The sequence below is a fragment of the Octodon degus genome, unplaced genomic scaffold (genome assembly GCF_000260255.1).
Source record: "Octodon degus isolate 3935 unplaced genomic scaffold, OctDeg1.0 scaffold00246, whole genome shotgun sequence".
NCBI classification, from domain to species: Eukaryota; Metazoa; Chordata; class Mammalia; order Rodentia; family Octodontidae; genus Octodon; species Octodon degus.
In genome coordinates, this window is record NW_004524822.1 from 1,403,935 (window position 1) to 1,424,854 (window position 20,920).

Below are 20,920 nucleotides of genomic sequence, written 5' to 3' on the forward strand. Positions count from 1 at the left end.
CATCTTGTACAGCAATTAACCACTAGGAAGAATGTATGCAATGTGTGAATTATTGAAACTGTCTCATTACTATTTGTTTATCAATAAAATTATGGGGGAAAAAAAAGAAAGAAAACAGTAGAACAATCAGATGAGAGATTATAAATCCAAACTGGTAGGAGGACTAAGAGAAAGCACTTAGGTCCACTACATCGGTACAGACCTCCTAGCCAGGCCCATAAGCCCCCAGCCTCCTACCAGAAAATGCTGCTGATAAAATGAGCTGCTCTCTGTTCCCTCCAAGGAATCACTAGACATGAATGGACAGTGTAGTGCTCAGACAGGCTATCAAACTACACTAATCACAGGAAGAGCAGGGGTGTGGTGCACAACCTGTAGCCCCAGCACCTGAAGGCTGAGGCAGGAGAATTAATGTGATTTCAAGGCCAGCCTGGGCTACTTAGTGAGTTCAAGGTCAGGCTGAATTAAAAAAAAAGGATAGATATCAGCTATCTTCTCTTAATTCAATGAATAGAAAGATTAGTACTAATAGTGTTTGTGGACAGGCTATCATGTCTGCATCTTGTACTATGAATAACCACTAAGAAGATAAAAGTATGTGATGTATTGATTATTGAAACTGTCCTACTAATTGGTTTTGAAACTGTCTCATTGCTATTTGTTTCTCAATAAAATTATATATATATATAAAAAGAAACACTAGATCTGCTGGAAGACAGAATAGGTAGAGCTCGACATAGGTGTAGGCTATGACTTAATGAACGAAGTCCAATCTTACAGAAAATATGAAGAGTCAACAACTGGGATCTCATCTTATTAAAAAGCTTTTGCATAGCAAAGAGACAACCCAGAGTGGGAAAAAAAAGTTTGCCAACTGTTCCTTAGACAAATTGGCTAACATCTAGAACATACAAAGAACTAAGGGGGAAAAATTAGATGTCCCAAATTTAAAGACACAATCCAAAAACTGGCATTTGAAATGAACTGGCACTCCTCATATGAAGAAACACAAACAGCGGATCAAATAAGTAGATGAAAAAAGTCAACATCACCGGTCATTCCAGAGATGCAAATTAAAACAACACTGAGATTTCATCTCATCCCAGAAAGAAACACTGGTATCAATAAATCAATACCAAATGTTCCTGGGAGCACTTCTCCACTGCTGGTGGGAGTGTAGACTGGTACAACCACTGTGGAAGTCAGCGTGAAGATTCCTCAAAAGAACTAGGACTAGATGTTCCATGTGAAGTGGCATGTTCCCTTCTAGGTACCGTCCTGAAACTCTAAAGCATCACACCACAGGGATACATGCACATCCACGTTTACAGCAGCAAAATTTGTAACGGCGAAATCTTGGAAACAGCCTAAATGCCCATCAGCCGATGAATGGATAAAGAAGATGCGGTACTTTTATAGAATAAAGTACTCCTCTGCTATAATGAGATAAACTTGAGACATTTCTAGGAAAATGGGTGTGTACCCTGAGACCATCCTCTGAAGTAAATCAGACCAGGTTTAAATATCACACTCTTTGTGTTGTGAAAAACTGTAAGTGTAAGTAAGAACCACAATGCATAAAGGATATTGAGAAACAGGAAAACGTTCAGAGGGGAAAGGGGAGGAGAGAGGAGGAAAGGTAGGGAAAACAGGAAAAATGCAAATAAGCGGGGGGAGAGGGGCTGAAGGGAGGGGTGGGGAATGGTAAAAGGAACAAAATATATCATCTACAGGTACGAATTGCGTGTGATAAATTATGTCCCAATAAAATCAATTTTTAAAAAATGAAACAAGGCAGCTACTCAGTTCTCGGGCACATTTCTACCCTTCAAGTGTAAAAAAAAAATCAATTAAGAAAACGGTTGCAGCTAAACTAAGATTCGATGGTAAGGGTCGCAAAGGTAGTCTTTGGGAGCATGCCTGCATTGCCTCACGCTTAAACTCCTTTCTGCCGCAACCACTACGCTCTAGCTGAAAAATGGGGTCAGTAAGTGCGTGCTGACAGAGATTTCCACTTCCCGCCAAGTCGACCAAAGATCGTTGGCCGCCTGGCGAGTCGGGGCTCAGCGGTACCGACGGCACCTGTGAGAGCCCCGAGAGGCTGCGGCGCCACGGGAGAGAGCCCTGCGTCGGGCCGCACCAGCGCCGCGAAAGGCAGTGCACTAACCTCTCCGCAGGAAAAAAAGGTGGAGGCGCCAAGGGGCCGGCGTCCGCGGAGGGGCAGCAGGGAGAGGGGCAGTCGCCCGGCACTCGCAGCTCGCACAGCGCAGCTCTCGGAGGAAGGCGCGCGCGCCCAGTCCGCTACTGCGCAAGCGCGCAGAACCCAGGCCGCGGCGCCAGGGCCGCAGCAGCGCGCCCACGTGACCGCCCTGCCACGTGACCCCGCCCCGCGACCTCTTCCGCTCTCCGGGCCCTGGGACCTCCCGGTCCCGGCCTGCTTCCGCCTTCCGTTCGCTTCCTTATTCCGCTCCTCTCGTCGCCCTCCGCTGTCCCCGCCTCCGTTCCCGGAAGAGCTCCTCGCTCTCGAGCCAGCCACTGTTTGCGCTTGCTCGTGTAGAAATAAAGTTTCTTTATTCAAAAGCATTTTTTTTTTTTTTAAAGCCACAGCACTCCACTCCTCAGCTCCTCCTCCACAGCGGCGCTGCCGTTGTTCTGTGACCCTGGAGACTCGAGCGTCGGGGCCATTAATTCGGGTCGGGATGGCAGAGCCTCCTCCGTTTCTCTCCGCAAAGGACGTAGGGTTCGTCTCGCTTTTCTCGTGCCCATTCTTTTTCGGAAAACCAGGCCTGGCTGGGAAGCTGTGGGTGACGAGCGGAGGTCGCCTGCTCCCCAGAGGCGACGAGTTCAAGTCCCGCCTTGGGCCGCCTCGTCCCGACGGCGCCTACTCGGTTTCGCCAGCTCGCGTGGAGGCGAAGGGAGTCCGGGCAGGGAGGCTGCTCGCGGGCCGGGACTTGGGTCCGCTTGCAGTCTGCTGTGCGGTCCACCATTATTTATTCGTAGTAATACAGGAGCTTGTGGAGGGGCGAGCAAAAGTTTTGAACATTTGGGAGTCTGAGGACTATTGGGATTTCATAGTCCCATTAGGAAATGACGCCGATCCTAACCTCACAAATAAAAACGCCTCCACCAAGTAGTGCTTGAAACACGAACCTACATTGTTTTTCCCCCTCTACATGCCTATGGTGTTTAATTTCTGCGTTAGGCACAACGTGAGTCATAAAACGAACTAATGAGAAAAGGAACAATTACATGATAAGTTATTTAAAAATGAATTAATTTCTGGAAATTTCCATTTGAGATATTTTTGAGTAGTTGGCGTGGGAAAGGGAAACGATAAAAAAAGAGGAAGGAGTGAAGTGGGCTTTGAATTTTTGGGCCAAGTTATGGAAGATGGTAAAATAATATAACGCCTATTTGCGTAAACTGAATAGCCAAGTTGCTTCCTGAAGTAGGCTCTTCAGAATATTGCAGAAACACTTAGAAAAAAGGCACCTTACTTGGGCGGGAAGTAGACTGAGATCAGAGAGATTTGACGCCGGGAGTTGAAGCTGGTGGTACAAAGGTAGAAAGTGACCCCTTAGAAGCCTCTGACCTCATCCCTCCCTGGCCAGGACCTTAGTATTACTAATTAATGTAAAATCGAAAGGAAGGACTGTCATTTCTTTTTGTGTCTGGTACCTTCGAAGATTCAATTGTCGTTCGGTTCAAGTTAATGTCCTTTCTCTCAAAGTATTAATGGTGAATTTTGAACATTCCTGGGCCTATTAAACTGCATCACTGTTAGCATAATGAAGGCATCACGAAGTCTAAGTGTGCTTTTGCAATTTGTGTTCTTAAAGCTTTATGGTTATCTTGGAAGGACTCATTTTGGAGAACTACGCAATATACAGTCCAGTAATTTAAAAACTATAATGAGATACTTGAGGTTTTAGAAGTATGATGATCCTAAATTAGAGTGTTTTTCTCAGAGGCATTTTTAAAGAACTATCATGTAAGTTTTTTGGTTTTACTTTGCCTCTGGTGATCTGCAGATACAAAGACAGATTAAGTAAGCTCTGTATTTTACTTTAAATATGTATACATTTAAAGTTTACATATTGATTAAAAAATAAAAAAAGAACAAAAAGCTGCCTGGAATTTCACCACCTAATCCTGTTGCTGCTTCTAACAGAATTGCATGTATTGCAATAAAAAAAAATCTAATGTTACAAATGACCCTCTGTCAATCCTGATTTTTATATGTGTAATATGAAGACTATCTTTGAAATTTTTAATGCAAGTGTAAATTTTTCCTCCCTAATTTCTAGCTTGTTTTGTTCTTTTACATATCCTTGGGTTTTTGTTTGTTTGTTTTGTTTTGTGTTTTAGTTTTTTGAGACCGCCTCTTGCTGTGCAATTGACTGGCCTTGAACTCATTGTGTAGCCCAGGCTGGCCTTGCATCTGCAGCAGCCTCCAGCTTCAGCCTCCCAAGTGCTGAGATGACAAGTGTGCGTTACCACACCTGGCTAACATTTTTGAAAAATCTCTAATTTGTAACTGAAAGAGAAAGTAACATTATAGGCAGAATAGGGTAAAAAGACAAATAGAGATGGTAGTGAGGGAAATCTTTAAAAAGAGTTAAGATTGATTAAGAATCAGAATAGAGAAAAGCAGAGTTCATAAATATTTTAAAGCCTTTTATGTTCTTCATGCATGTCAGGGGAGTCTTTCTTATTTTGGCTGTTTTATCGGTACGTATAAAGTGGAGCCAATGGTTACATGCATCATGGGGAGTTGGTGCGTGGACATAGGGATAGAGTTTTTAGAGCAGTTTTACAACCATTGGCTCCACTTTTTGAGCAGATGAAGTGACTAGAAGGCCTGAGACTAGAGCCAGTTTGATTCGGAGCCTAATCTTTTCCTTAGCCTGCCACACTGTTGAATAGTTTCTGATTTAGGGGAAGAAACACAGTAGAATTGAAGAGATAAAAAACGATGAAATAGACTCCTGGGATTAGTGGCACCGATACTACTTCAAGAACAGAGCAGAGTTTTCAAATTTTTTGAAGTATTAATAGAATAGAAAAAATTGCTCTAACTTTTCCATAGTTGCTTGAAAAGGAATTTTAGGTCCATCTAAGGCTAAAACTATTGAGTAATATATTGTATGTGACTCTTTTCTAGATCATTTGCATATCTTACCATTAAAGACAGAACACCACAGATCTTAACTAGGGCTATTGACACATTGCATCGACATAAAAGTGAATTTTTTGAGAAACATGGAGAGGTAAGAATTGTGTTTTAATTTTAATTTTTTTTGATAAATTCAACAGAAAACAGTGGTTCTTGAAAGTTTCAGCTTATGTGTAAACTGTTAGAATGACTATAGTGATTTTAATGTAATATGTTGAAAGGAAGTATAATCATGTGATCCTCAAGGGAGAAACACAGTTCCAGCTTAGCGGTGTTCTAAAAATTTAGTCTGTCAATTACTTAGACCTAATGACATATTTTCATATTTTAATGTGGTATTTGTATTACTAATTTGAGAACTGCTATGCAAAACTCAAAAGAGAAAGGTGATATAAATTCTGATTAACACATTATATGATTAAAAATTGAAAGACTGCCTTTCAGAGTATGGACACTAGTTAAGGAATACTAGTTAATGGGTGAAAAACAGTTTAAGTTACTATGCAGTTGGAGGCAAAGCTGGTAAAGCATGCAAGTTTGGTTGCACCAAACACCAGTATGGTTTTTTTTAAAGGGTTGACACCAGAGATTTAGAACAATGTTTCTTGTCTTTTCTTGGCCAATTTGAAATGGACTAAGAGTTCATACAGGCTGTAATGTTTTCCTTTTTTCTTCTCTCTTTGGTTTCTTTTGAGACAGGGTCTCACTAGGCAGTCCAGGGGTTCCCTTCGCTTACCATGTAGTCCAGGGTGGCCTTGAGCCTACAGGGAATCCTCCTTTGTGAGCTGCCCAAATATTGGGATTACAGGCATGCGCCATCATGTATGGCTCATGTAATATATGTCCTTTAATCTCTTGTATGGTCTTCTTTCTTTTTTTCTTTTTTGGTGGAACCGGGGATTGAACTCAGCCCCTTGAGCTTGCCAGGGAAGCACTTATTCCACTGAGCCATCTCCCTGGCCCTGTTTATTGTCTTCTTTAAAGCTCATCCTGGCATAATACAGGATCACCTTTGGTTCCTTACTGCTAAGGTCCTGTTTGTCTTGGATGTTGACATTTGATTTCATTTTGGTGAATGTACATGTTTACCACTCAAGTATGATTTAGACAAATATTCAATTTTCCTTGAATGTTTGACCATATGTTTGAGCAGATGAATATAATTTCTGTAGTGATTACTATCATTTTGATTGGAGTGGCCTAACGTGGTCATTAACCAAGTCTCAGTGTTTTGATTCCTGGCCTAAGTGTCCTAATTGCCAGGTGGCCTAAGAGTGAGGAGTCTGTTGTCCTGCCCACCCTCCCCCTTCCACATTCTCCCGGAGATAGGATATGATTAAGAAAATGTTGACCCAAGTTGGGTCTGCTCTTGGTGGCCTTTCTGTGTCCCCTTTCCAGCCCCTTTCATACCTGTGCCACCTCCCTTGACCACCTGCGTCATCCCAGCTCTCTGCGCCCACAGCTGCAGCAGTGCCACACTTACCCCCAGGGCCACGCTGGGCAGCTTGCTGCTCAGATGTCTAAGGTCCAGGCTGGTTTAAAGGCATGTGAGTCCTCTGGGGACAGGGTTTGGCAGAGGTGCGTTCTTTGGCGACAGAGCCATGTTTTTGTTCTTCCTCTGAGCAGTGCCTGGCATGTAGGAATTCGGGAGATGTTTGAGCTGAATCGAAGTGATCTGACAAGCTGGCATGGACTTGGCCCTTCTATAGGCACTGGCCTCCTTAAAGAACAAGAGGCGCTTACCACCATACAGAAAGCTTAGGTGTTGGAATTTTCCACTTGCCAGTTGAAGCTGAAGACCTGGGTAGAGACCTGGTGGAGAGAGAGTTCCCTTGTTAGACAATTAGCCCGGTTGTACTCAGGCTCAGCTCCTGAACCCCTTTATTTTCTAACCTGTGGAATCTCTAATGCTTCAGTATATAGTTACAGAGGCAAAACAGATTCTATTTGTGGGCAGGGGGTGGGGCTAAGGTATAACTGAGTAGTAGAGCACTTGCCTACCATGTGCAGGGCTAGGCTCCGATCTCCAGTACCATTAAAAAAAAAAGAATAGAGAGGTACCTGCATTGAGAGCACTATAGGTCTGAAAGTAAAAAGTAAATTTCTTTAATATCAATATGGTAATAATCATTTTATAAAAATATTTACTTGAAGGGCCAGCAAGATAGCATAGCAGACTAAGCTCCAGCATGGCGAGCACAGGGAGTAGGATTCGATCCCTGGCACCACATGCTGCCACCGCCCCCGCCCACAGGCACGCTGAGCCAGCCACCAAGACCTGATGTGATGGTGCATGCCTGTAATCCCAGCGTTGGGGAGGCTAAAAAGAGGAGGATCACTACAAATCTGAGCTGCATAGTGAGACCCTGTACCAAATATATTAAAATAAATAAAAACAAATAAATATACACGTGTGTGTATATATATTTACTTGATACTGATTATTATATTCTATTCTGTCATGTTAAACCTTTTTTAATGAGGCAAAAATCTGGTATAAAACTAAAGGTACTGTATTCTTTTTTAAAGTGAATTTTATTGGTATATTTTAGAGATATATAATAACATTCAAAAAATAACATTCTTCATATGGAATTAGGTTCCATATTCTTTTCACTTTATTCTTTTTCTTTTTTTTTTTTTTTTTTCCTTTAGTGAGACAGGATCTCACTTCTGGAGTGCTGGGATTATAGGCCTGTGCCCCCACGTCCCGCTTACTGTATTCTGATCCTATAAGACTTCGTTTCTTCTCCACTTACACAAAGTGATACTGTAGTGGCCTGTCTGTCTGGGCCTCTCTCTCCCCCTGAACTTATAGAGGATAAAAAATATGATAGAAAGACTCTCAGCTGGCTGGAGAAACCTAAGAAGCCAGAGCTCTTTGTCTAGTGGTGCCACTGGTGAGAGTCACTTGGAAGCTTGAAAGACACAGGAAGCCTGGCAGCGGCTCTCTTCCCTCTGTGGTAGTGCTCAGTCCACTGGCCATGCGGAAAGGCCAGAACTTTGACAGAAAAGGCTGATAGATAAGGCAAGATCATGTTACTACAAGTCTGTGTGTTTTGATTTTCACCTTAAGGATTCTAAAATGTCTATAAGGGCCGGCCAAATAGCTCAGTGGATTAAAGCACCTGCAAGCAGTCTCAGAGGCCGGGGATTCGATCCTGGGCCTGCCGTGCTGGCTCCACCCCCAGAGTGCGCTGAGACAGCAATTGGGACTGGGCATGATGGTTTGCACCTGTAATCCCAGCTCTTGGGAGGCTGTAAACGGGTGGATCACTACGAGTCCGATCTGGTAGTGAGACCCTGAACACCCTGTAGACCTTTCCCTGAAAAAAAAAAAAAAAAAAAGTCTACAGGTTTGTAGAAGACAAACTATCATTTTGAAGTATGATATATTTCTTAGCTTAAATTTAAACCCACAAAACTGTTAATGCAGAGGAATTATTCACATATGCACAATTTTTTTGTTATTTTTACAGGAAGGTGTGGAAGCTGAAAAGAAAGCCATTTCTCTTCTTTCTAAATTACGGAATGAACTGCAGACAGATAAGCCCATTGTGCCCCTGGTTGAGGACTGTGCGGATACTGACCTTTGGAATCAGCATCTCGAGTACCAGCGCGGGCTTTTAAATGAGAGCGATGGACAGCCGAGTTGGTTCCGCTCGCCGTGGTTGTTTGTGGAGTGCTACATGTATCGTAGGCTTCACGAAGCAATTATCCAGAGGTAAGCGTGTAGCCTTCCATTAGCAATGTGGAGATAATTCATGCTTTTTTCGAAATGGTATGATGGTAAGTTTGAAGATTAACATATGGAAGCCTGAATTCAGCAAAGTTCAGCGAATATTAATGGCACCGTTGATCATTTCCACAAATAATATCAAATTGAGGGCTTCTTGGTAAATGTAATCTTTTTGCCTACAATAGACATAAGGTTGAGTGTCTAGAGGAACTTATCAAAGATCTTATAAAGACATCTAAAATAAAACAGGTTATACTTACTGAGCTATATATATGTGTAAAATTAAAATGATGTAAAATAAATGTATGTTTTATTTAGAAATAGTTTATCAGAATTTATTTGTTGTAAGGGACCATCAGAACAGTGGCTTTTGTGTCTCCCACACTGCCTTGTAGTCCTACAATTGTTTTATTTTGTTTTTGATTTCTAAATTAGAAAGACTAATAAAAGTTACACATGTATTCCAAACAGTTTTTGTAGCTTGTTTATGCTGTTTTATTTTTCCTAGGAAAATTCTAATAAAGAACTGATTTATAATGCAAAAGAAAAGGTCATGTGCATTACTCTTGCAGTTTGCAAGTTTGCAAAAGTGTAGGTCTGCTATGTTCCCTTGAGGTGGAGTCCTTTGGTGACCCTTCCTAGACATAGCATAGGATAATCTAATTGATTGAACCAGCATTAATTGTAAAATAAAATTATTTTTAGAAATATATTTTTTGTCTTGATCTTTATCAATTATTTTAAATCACAGTTGTGGCTTTTGCCAAGTAGGAGTATTTGAGAACTGTTCTAAAGGCGAAACACAGTCTTACAGATTGGTAAGGAGAGGAGACCCTCAACAGACGCTGTCCTTTGTTAAACAGCAGCTGTGCGCCAGTTATGGCACTTACCTTACTGCAGTGTATACTTGAGGAGTTTCCAGATTGGAGCTGTTGTGAAGAATGTTGCTGTAAACATACAAATATGTTTTTAGTGAACATGTATGTGTCTTTTTGTTGGGAATGTACCTGGGTATGAATCCCTGACTCATAGGATATGTACATATATGGCTAGGGTAGATTCTCAAGGAATGAACATTTTATTTATTTATTTATTTTGGTGGAACCAGGGATTGAACTCAGACCCTTGCGCTTGCCAGGGAAGTGCTTATTCTACTGAGCCAAGTCCCTGACCCCAAGGAACGAACATTTTAAAGATGAGAAATTTTATATGTGTATTTTAAATACAAGCGATATAACTATACATTGTATATATTTATGTGAGGTTTATTCTTTTAAATACAATTAAGACTCATTAGTAACATGAGGCGTGACTTTAATGATTGAGCTGTTAATAAAACATAAGAACATGTGTTGTCAAACATTTACTGGGCCAGATAATAAATATTTTAGAGTTGTTGGGCCATATGCTCTCTGTCTTGGCCACACAGCTTTCCTGTCATGTTATGAAGACACCATAGACATCACGTAAACAAAGGAGCAGGGCTGTGTTCCAGTAACACTCCACTCATGGAAAATAAAATGTGAATTGCACATGTCATAAAATACAGCATTTCTAGCTGGGTGTGGTGGTGCACGCCTGTAATCCTAGCTCCTGGGAGGCTGAGGCAGTTGGATTGTTGCAAGCTCAAGGCTAGCCTGGGTTACAAAGTGATGACAAGGCCAGCCTGAGCTGCACAGTGAGACCCTGCCTCCAAAATAAAATGAAACTATATATATATGGATAAGTATTTAGATCTATATAGATACGTGTTTTCTTTTGCTTTGTTTTTAATATTTTAGATATGTAAGAGCATTCTTAGTTTGTGGGTCTACAAAACAGGTGTTTGGCTTGCTGGGATCTGAAGGCTGCTGTTTGTTGACCTAGATTTGAACCTAGACATCCAAATGACTTTTATCCTTATGAACCACCTTGAGAGGGCTGGCAAGATAGCTCAGCGGACTAAGCACCTGCGTAGGCAAGCGCAGGGACTGGGGTCTGATCCCTGACACCACAAGCTGCAGTCGGGCACAGAGCCAGCCAACAAGTCCAGGTGCGATGGTGATACCTGTAATCCCAGCACTAGGCAGGCTGAAAACAGGAGGATCACTACGAGTCCAAGCTGCATAGCGAGACCCTGCACCACATATATAATCAATCAATCAGTCAAACCTTGTGAGATGGACTGATTTCAGCTATGCTGTCGTTGCTAAAAAATACCTTTGAATTCTTTCAGAGCCAGTTTATAAGCTATGAAATTTAAGTTTTAGTCACTCCTCCTTCTTCACCAAAAATGTTTTCATTCAGTTTGATTACATAATTTATTCCCTTGGAATTGCTTTGAGTGACTTTTGGCTATTTCCAAAAGTGAACCATGAAGACAGGTGGTCTCTGACATGCTGTTCAATAATGTACCACAGGTTCTGTAGACAATTCCGAAAGAGGATTCCAAAAGTGCTTTAAGTAATGGCAGCATCCTAGGAATAAAGGCATAGCTTCCCGTGGGACTGCCTGACCAGAAGGAAGCAGCCATCATTTGGATGTGTAAAGGCTGGTATGTTTTTAAAAAGAAACACTTCCACTACATCAGTCTTACATTGTCTTTCCTGTGGGGGAAAGTATCTGAATTAAAACGTCAGCCAATCAGAATTCCCTACCCAACTCTGCAGGGGCTATTGTGTTAGCATTTACATCTTTGTCAAGATTCTTCACTGGACAGCATGAGATATAGCCATGGCACAAACACTCACCTTTGGCAAAAATAAACATGAGAGTAAGATTCAACCAAAAAAGATTGGAATTTGTTGTTCTAGTAAGACCTGGGAATATTAAGGCAGATTTATCTCAAGTCCTCATGCTGGTCCCCAGTGCTCTGGGTGTGGCCTTTGGCGACTGTTACATTATAGCCAGATGTTCCATTTGTATTCCTGTATGTGTTGCTAGGAGCCGAGCCACATGGATACTCAAAAAATGGTTGCCAAACTAAAGCAGTTTTTTTCAAATTTCTTTAATATTTCTCCTTTTGCTTTGGAATCTCTTGTGGATAAATAATTGTGGACATAAGCACTAGAATTACGACTTCCGGTAAAATAGTTGATGTGGGAAACTTTGACAATGAATTGAAATGAGCTAGGGGATTTGTTTTGATATAACTTGATTATCTGAGCTACGTCTAGTATCTGTCACCACTAATTACTGCGAGTCCTGGTGCTGTTCACTCCTATTATTATTATTATTTTGTTTTATTTTTTGGCGGAACCAGGGATTGAACTCAGGCCCTTGTTCTTGCCAGGCAAGTGCTTATTCTACTGAGCTGTCTCCCCGACCCTATTATTTTTTAAGATACAGACTTAACATAAATGTTTCACTTACTTTTTTCTCTTTATTTTAGTCCACCAATCAATGGCTTTGATGTATTTAAAGAATCCAAAGACCAAAATTTCTTTGAGTCACAGGAATCTGTCATGGCTCTATGCACTCACTTGCAGGAATTGATAAGAACTATTGAAGACCTTGATGAGAATCAGCTGAAAAACGAGTTTTTTAAACTTCTACAGGTAAAGATCAGATCATCTGAACACTTTTATATTGTTTTGTAAATACTGACAGATGAGTTATAGTTACTAGTTAAGAATGGACTGTATTAGTTACTTCAGCTAGCGTTTTTGTTGTTGTTATTACTTGTTGTATTTTTTACCCCCTCTGAGCTGTGTTTTATGTTTAAAGAAATGCAGAAGAAAGAAAAGCAGCGTGCCCACCTGAGGCTCTTAGCTAGCGCATCCTCTCAGGAAACAGTCATCTTTGAATATGCTCTTTTCCCCATGAGTATCTTAAATTGTGAAGAAGAGTGGTGCAATCTATGTTCTGTCACCCAATTTGGTCAGTCACCACCCACTGGCACTGCTCCCAAGTAACAGGGCCCAGTTGCTTTCTCTTATTGCCCACAGTGAGTAAAAGTTTAAGGTCTCAAGAAAAACCTGAAGGTGTTTCATTCTGCGGAGAATGTTCATCAGAAGTCACAGCACTCGGTTTCTGTCCACACCAATACTCTGGGGCTGCTTGGTGTCCAGCAGTTTTCTAGGTGCTGGGCGCATGGTGATGGCAGAAGCAGGCTGACCCCTGCTGTCATAGAACTTGGAACCTTGAAGGAATATAGAGTATCAACCAATTGCACAAGTAACCATGTAGTTAAAAACTTAGAGATGATATAAGAAAATGTGCAGGAGGCCAACAGAGAACCTGAGCTCAGCTGCTGAATGCTGTCGTGTGTGCTGATGTATGTGGTTCTCCAAAAAGCTTTCGAAAAGTGTAGCTTGGGCCCTTTCGGTGTTATGTAAGTCTTAGATTTTTTTTTTTTTTTTAAAAAAGCTTTAATTTATCTTTTAAAACATTATTCTTGGTCAGAACATACATTTTCCTTATCTTATGTTTAAATGTAATTTGTTACTCCTTTTTTTTTTCTTTTGCAACTGGATCTCTTCGCGTCCCTCAGGCTGACCTTGAACTTTGGGCCCCTGCATTCTTGCCTCAGCCTCCCCAGTGACTGAGACTCTGGGCACCAGGCCTGGCTGTTTTTTTCATTTTGAATCATGAATGAGAGAAAAGTCTCTTTTGATTAAAATGTACTGAATACCTATACATGCCAAATACATTGATATTATTGATACATTATTATATCAGTACATTGATACGTTATTTATATGCATTGTGTCAGTTCTTATAGTAACTGAATAAAATAGTAGTATCGGTTTTTATTTGCCTTAGAACTTGCGCCTTAGTGATCTTACGTAATTTTCTAGTGACTCCTAAACATGTAATTTTGTTGTTGCTACTGTTTTGCTTTAACTTGTAAGACAGGGTCTCACGATGTAATTCAGGCTGGCCTCAAACTCCCAGCAATCCTCCTACTTCCAAGTACAGGGATTATAATTTTATAATTAAAAGAAATAGGGCTGATATCACCCACCTCTTTTTAAAACAAAATGACAGCATTATTTCAACTTAAAACCAACTTACTGATTGTGCTGCATCTACACTGACATCACCTTGTTTAAAGCTTGGCCTTGGGACGTCATGGTGCTAGCTTCTTTAATTTACCATCTCAAATAGACTGCCGTGTTCTGAAGGTTTTGCAGTTAGTGAAAGAAACTCAGTGATTTGGGGAGGAGGGCAGGAAAGAAGAAAGGAAATATTTTATTTTTCTCTTGACTCCCAAGTGAATCTGAGCCAAGTGAATCTCTTTACTGCATCTGATGATGTTTTAATATCTGTACGATGCAAAAACCTCCCTTCTGAGTGGACAGTGTGGGGACTGAAAGTCATCCCCAGCATTGTTTAAAACACCCGCTACATATTGATTTAAAAAGCCAGTGTTTTACCTAAGAGTAGAGCATCGTGTGTAGAGATTATTAGAGAAAGTAGACCTGGTAGAGATTTTAATTGCTTTTATTTATTTATGTATGTATGTGTGTGTGTGTGTGTGTGTGTGTGTGTGTGTGTGTGTGGCCAGCTCAGGCCACCAGGGGGTGGGGCTGGCTGGCATGTGGTGCTGGGGGATTGAACCGCGGTCCCTGTGCTTTGCTAAGCTTGTTCTAAGTAGGTGCTTTAGACCACTGAGCCATCTCACCAGCTCTCTGGTAGAGATTTTATAAGTAAATGTAACCACTATTTTAAGCAACTCCTCCCTTTATCTCCATAGGCGTCTTGTTGGCTTTTCAAAAGAATGACTACTTTATTCTTTTCCTTTTCAGATTTCCCTCTGGGGGAATAAATGTGATCTATCTTTATCAGGTGGAGGAAGTAGTTCTCAGAAGACCAATATCATGAATTCTTTAGAAGACCTAAAGCAGTTCATTTTAGTGAACGACATGGAACATCTTTGGTCATTGCTTAGTAAATGCAAGAAGGCAAGGGAAAACATGTCTGTAGATAGAGTGTATATTGTGCTGGATAATTCTGGATTTGAACTTGTTACAGATTTAGTGTTAGCTGACTTCTTGTTGTCCTCTAAATTGGCTACTGAGATTCATTTTCATGGGAAAATGATTCCGTGGTTTGTTTCAGACACGACTATACATGACTTGAATTGGGTAATTAAGCAGATGAAATTCTGTAATCATAAATGGATGTCCAAGTGTGGGGCCAACTGGGAAAACTACATCAAAGTGGGTCGATGGGTTTACCATGATCATATATTTTGGACTCTGCCTCATGAATACAGTGCAATGCCCCTGGTGGCCCCTGACTTATATGCTGAGCTACAAAAGGCGTGTTTGATTTTATTCAAGGGTGATTTGAATTACAGAAAGTTGACTGGGGACAGAAAGTGGGACTTTACCGTTCCGTTCCATCAGGCTCTGTGTGGCTTTCATCCTGCCCCTCTGTGCAGCATAAGAACATTAAAAGCTGAGATTCAGGTAGGTCTGCAGCCAGGGCAAGGGGAGCAGCTCACGGCCTTGGATCCCCACTGGCTGACCTCCGGGAAGTATGGCGTATTTCAGTTTGATGGCCCACTCTGATGTGGCTTGGAAGCCCCAGGAGAGAGCAGGGTCTGAGAAGCGCCTTTTCCTCCCTGGATGGCAGTGTGCGGTTGAGTCTGTGGCCTGCACTGCTGTGACTCTAGAAAGCTTAGCTTCTCCAAGCTGACGCGCTTGTGCTCTGGGTGGCTTTTCCTCAGAACTCTTTGCCCCACTACGATGTTCTGGAAATACATTCTTTTAAGTTAGTTACAGATATTTATGTTTTTGTTAGAATTTTAGTATCTCATCTACATTAAATGCATAATTTAAGAGGTTTTGATAAACTTTAATTGGCAAAAAGCAAAATATAAGTGAACTCTGCTTTTTAAATTAGTTAATCCTGTTTTTTCAGGGCTGGGGAGAGGCACAATAGAATAAGCACTTCCCTGGCCAGTGCAAGGGTCTGAATTCAATCCCCGGTTCCGCCAAAAAAAAGAGAAAAAAAATCCTGTTTTTTCTTAAGCAGTATACTGCATGATATTTAATATGCTAGGAAGCATGGAATTTTATTTAGCTTGATATCAGGCTCTTGAAATAATAGCTCAGTAAAAATATGTATTTTGGTGCATCTAGAAGAGATGTGTTGTGTGTGTGGGTGTGTGTGTATGTTGGGAATTGAACTCAGGACCGCACACTTGTCAGGTGGAGCTGTATCCAGTACCATGGAGCTGTATCCCCAGCCCAAGAGATGCATTCTTAGAAATGTGATGCTTGAAAAGGAAAGCTTACCTCATAAGTTAATTGTAACTGTTGTTCTTTATGGTTTTATTACAATAGATTGTTTTATTTGCATGCATTTATATTTTGGTTGGCCTAAAAAATTATATTGAGAAACAAAATTGAATGGGGTGAAACAGTGTTTGAAAAAAAATGTAGTATCTTTTACATTCTATTTATGATAATCACCATCAACTGAAATTATAATTTTACCACATAAGTATTTTAAATGAACAGATTTTTAGTTTGTGGTTTTAGAAAATTGCTTTATGTAAAAAAGATTCTTCTGTGTTGAATTTGGATGCCGTCGTGCTGTTTTTATGTTACACACTGTACTGGTCACTGTGGCAGACGCCAATAACTGCAAACTGGTTTGTTTTGAAACTGAAATTGGAAATAAACCTGGAAATGTTTTCTTGCACTGGAATAATAAAATTGCCCAAAAATCTTCATGGCTTTATTTTCTACTGGGGAAAAATTAAGAGGGGACGAGTCAAGATGAGCTCGCCATAATCAGAGCCTCCTCTGATTACGCCTGGTGGCCATGGCGGGGGTCGCTGTGGGGGACCCATCCCGAGTGGAGGTGCAGTCCGCGGTGCCACTGAGTGCTTTACATGGTTTTGGTAAAATATATAAAGTTGTGTATTTTTTAATTTACTCTTACATGAATATATAATTGTTTTAAACATTATGTTACTCAAATGTTGAGCATTTTAGAATTATTTGTAGGCATCTGATATAACTCAACAGTTTTATACTTGGGGTGACTTACTAGCCCAGGGTGAGCCGTTACCTGTCGTAGTGTCTGAAGCACTGGTGGCTTTTTCATTCCTATAGTGTAGTTTATTCAAGTCACCACCCGCATATGAGGAAGTAATTTGTTGCCTGGCCCCCCTACAAGAAAGAGAACAAGGATGCAAACTAGCGCAAGAGAGAGAGGTGGCCTCCAGGAAGAGGAAGTCAGTCCAATGGAAGTTTTGTAAAAGCTTAGCGGGAGGGGGGGCCTTGATTTTCACCAGCTAATGTAGTAGGCTTAGTGAGGTGTAATTCACCCTCAGTTCATTCAGTTAAGGTACAGTATTTTAGTATGTTTGCAAGGTGTGTGGTGTGCACCCCTTACCACAATCAAATTTCAGAACTTTTTTGTCCTCTGTAAAGAAACTGCAGCCATCCACTGCAGTCATTTCTCATTTCTTTTAACACTTGGTGACTGCTAATTCTTTTGTTTTTATGGATTTACCTGTTCTACACAGTTAATGTAGGAAAAAATCATGAAATATGTGACCTTTTGCGACTGGTGTCTTTTGAAAGCTCATCATGTGTAGCATGTTGTAAGTATTTTTTCCTTTTTAATGGCCAAGTAAGACTCCATTGTATGGATCTACCACATTTGTTCATTGAACAGACATTTGTTTCTACTTTTGTGAATAACAGTGTTGTGAACATTCATGGGCAGGTATTGGTGTTTACTGATATATTGTCTCAGTTCTTTTGGGTGTGCAGCTAAATCAAAGGGGACTAGTGAACAGCTTGTTTTTCAAAGTGTTTCCACTGTTTTCTGTTTCCCACAGCAGTGCTCAGGGCTCCAGTCTCTCCACATCCTTTTCAGCACTTACAGTTGACAATTTTGATTATACCTCTGCTGTTGTGTGGGAAATGGCTTCTCATTATTTTGATTTGTATTTCCCGAATGAATAGTGACATTGAACATGTTTTAATGCCCTTATTGTCTGTTTGTATATCATCTTTGGGGAGATAACTTCCATTTCTGTGTCCGTTTAAAAAAAATATCTTTTTACTGTTGAGTTATAAGATGTAGAACATACATTTTGAACATAATCTCATCATATAACACGATTTGTAAATACTTTCTTCTGTGAGTTGTCTTCACTCTTTTTACTAAGTTGGGGATGGGGAAGGCTTTGAAAACTATAACATGTTGTTACCTAGAGAAAGTACTGCTGTCACGTCTGACATTTAGTATAAGTGCTAAGTGACTTGTTGGAATTGTGTAAAATGAAAAAAAAAAAAACCAGTAAAGAGTGAGGAGAGCAACAAGAACATTATACTGCCACATCCAGCGCTCCTCTTAGGATATTGATGTGCTGGCCTTAAGTTTTACTGTATGTATAGATGGTTTTTTCACTTCTAAGACAAAAAAGCAAATTCATAACAATTAAAATTTTTTGTTCCCATTTTTTCTTTTCTTTTCTTTTCTTTTTTTTTTTTTTTCTTTGCAGAACCAGGGATTGAACTTAGGCCCTTGTGCTTGCCAGGCAAGCGCCTATTCTACTGAGCCATCTCCCCAGCTCAATGAAAATTTTTTGTTAAGTTTTTTTGTGCCTTTTTTGGGTAGTTTTTTCCTATTTTATTAAACGGTTAAGAATTTTTTTCTCGAATAGCAGTGCTTATGCATACTGGACTTACAGTCCCCAGCTGTGTCGGTCTGGGCCACTACAGTGACACCCCTGAGGCTGGGTCGTTAGAATACAAAATTTTTTTCCCTCAGTTTTGGAGGCTGAGAGTTCAGGATTAAGGCTGCAGACATTTGTTTCATCTTGTGACTGCATCAGAATTACTTCTACTTTATAGATTATTTATAGTATCTGCCATTATAAAAAAAGTTGAACATTTTCAGACAAAATTTACCAATCAAAATATTTGGAACCATGCAATTGTAGACCTCCTAAAATAGTGTTTGTGGTAGAGTAGCCCCAAATTCTCAATGTTGCTTATTATGGGAAAGGTCAGGGGTGTGCATGTGTGTATGTGTGTGCGCGGGCATGCGCGTGTGAGCGTGTTTTCCTCTTTCTCTCTTTCCCTCTCCCTTTCCTCCCTCTCACTACCATATTACTGACTTTAATGCTACTTGAGTTAAATACAGAGTTTAGGCACAAGAGGGAGACCCATTAGCATCCTAAGTGCCAAGGTTTTTCTTCTCTATTGTTCTGCACAGAGATTTCAGCAAGAAGAACTGCCAAAGTATAATTTTCATTGTTGATTGCATACGTTGTTGTGGTTTAATGATTGCACTGGAGCTAGGCATTTGCCATGGTGAAACAATCAGGTCAGTGCCAATAAAATTGCATCTGCAGTGACTAGTTAGATTAATTTTTTAAAAAATGTATTTAGTACAGGGTCTACAAGGTCTCATTACACAGGTCGAGCTGGTAGCGATCCTCCTGTTTACAGCCTCCTAAGTGCTGGGATTACAGGCTCGCTGCCACCACGCCCAGTCTCAGTTGCACCCTGGGGGCGTACCCTGGGGGTGGGGCCAGCACAGCATGCTGGGATTGAACCTCTATCTGGCCAGCCCTTAGATTAATTTTTTTTCATAAAAAATTTTTATTTGTATTCATTATTTTTAATTGTATGGGACACAGTGACAGTTTGATAAAAACTATAAAGTGTCTAATGATCAAATCAAAATAGTTAATATTTCCATGTTAAACAATTTTTAAATTTTTAACGAGTAATTATACATATGTACAGGGTTCAACATGATATTTCATTATAAAATACATACTGACAACTTCTTCATCTGCATATATGTTACTTTGCATCTTTTAACCTACATTTCTCTGTTTTCTTCCTACTCCCATCACTGGCGACCCTTTTCATCTTTCAGAATATTCGCCTTTTTTTCTAGAAAAAGAGATTCGCTATAATGAGATCATGTAATATGTCTCTGTGGCTCTTTTTCGCCTAGAATAATATCTTCTAGTTTCACCTAGGTTGTGGCAAATAGCGAGATCGCCTGTTTAAAGCTGAATGATATTCAATTATACAGACACACTACAGTTTCAGAAGATGCAAATTGTCTCCATAGCTTGTTTTTTTTTTTTTTTTCCCCAGAGATCAGACTCAGGACCTTGTGCTTGCCAGGCAGGCCCTTATGCCACTGAGCTATCTCTCCAGCTATCTGGGCTATTGTGACTAATAGTACAGTTGACATCAGAGTACAGATATGTTTACAAGGTGATGATGCGACTTCTTTGGCTATACATCCAGAAGAGGGATTGCTGGGTCACAGAATAATTTTATTATATCTATCTATATATCTCTATCTATCTATAGATTGTACTTTAGGGAAGAGTGTACAGGGTCTCACTACTAGATCAGACTCATAGTGATCTGCCTGTTTACAGCTTCCAAAGAGCTGGGATTACAGGTGCACACCAGCATGCCCAGTCTCAATTGCCATCTCATTGTGCCCCAGGGGTGGGGCCGGCACAAAGGCCTAGGGCTTGAACCCCTGGCCCCTGTACCTGCTTGCAGGTGCTTTAATCTGCTGAACTATTTGGCTGGCCCTAATTTTATTTGCAGTTTCTTTAGCAGCTTCCATATTGTTTTCTATAATGGCTGCACCTATCAATGGTGTACAACAGTTCTTTTTTTCTCTAGACCCTTTGTCAACATTTGTTATCCCTTGTATTTTTTTATTATTTTATTGAGAAACAAATATGAATGAGACAGTTTCAAAGCTGATTAATAGGACAGTGTCAATAATCAATACATTGTACATTGTTATCTTCTTAGTGGTTATCCATAGTACAAGAAGCAGACAGGATATCCTGCCCAAACACTATTAGTACACATATTTCTTCTCATTGAATTAAGTGAGTTCCTGGCCGCCATACTCTGACGGCTTACCTCAAGCAGCTCTTCCACACTGCTGTGGAGCTGGGAACCCGAGACTGAAGCTTCTTCATCTGAGTAGGATTTTCTGCTGAGTTCCGGGAGCCCCCAGACCCAGTCCTAGCCCAGGCACAGCTCAGGACTGGCATACAC

The 20,920-nt window shown here is 40.7% G+C and overlaps 2 protein-coding genes across 6 annotated transcripts in view; one reads left to right on the forward strand and one right to left on the reverse strand.

Annotated features, from left to right (window-relative positions):
- Rmnd1 (required for meiotic nuclear division 1 homolog) overlaps positions 1–2,316 on the reverse strand; it is a 53,308-nt gene extending 50,992 nt beyond the window's left edge. For 2 of the 3 annotated variants that reach the window (XM_023706245.1, XM_004645982.2), the window contains exon 1: positions 2,168–2,309. The gene's annotated coding sequence lies outside the window, so the exon portion shown is untranslated. Of the gene's footprint in view, positions 1–2,167 lie in introns of all 3 variants that reach the window. The other variant, XM_023706244.1, reaches the window with a different exon arrangement.
- A 299-nt stretch (positions 2,317–2,615) lies between these two features.
- On the forward strand, positions 2,616–15,769 carry Armt1 (acidic residue methyltransferase 1). Of its 3 annotated transcripts, XM_004645983.2 has the most exons (5): positions 2,616–2,740; positions 5,165–5,270; positions 8,656–8,900; positions 12,286–12,451; positions 14,645–15,769. In XM_004645983.2, exons 1-5 carry the CDS (start codon positions 2,700–2,702, stop codon positions 15,410–15,412), a joined length of 1,326 nt encoding a protein of 441 aa, XP_004646040.1. In that variant the 5' UTR covers positions 2,616–2,699; the 3' UTR covers positions 15,413–15,769. The 3 variants fall into 3 exon arrangements, with proteins under 3 accessions (XP_004646040.1, XP_023562003.1, XP_023562002.1); XM_023706235.1 differs by lacking the exon at positions 5,165–5,270 and having other exon boundaries at positions 2,658–2,740; XM_023706234.1 differs by lacking the exons at positions 2,616–2,740; positions 5,165–5,270 and adding an exon at positions 7,953–8,224.
- The last annotated feature ends 5,151 nt before the right edge of the window (positions 15,770–20,920 follow it).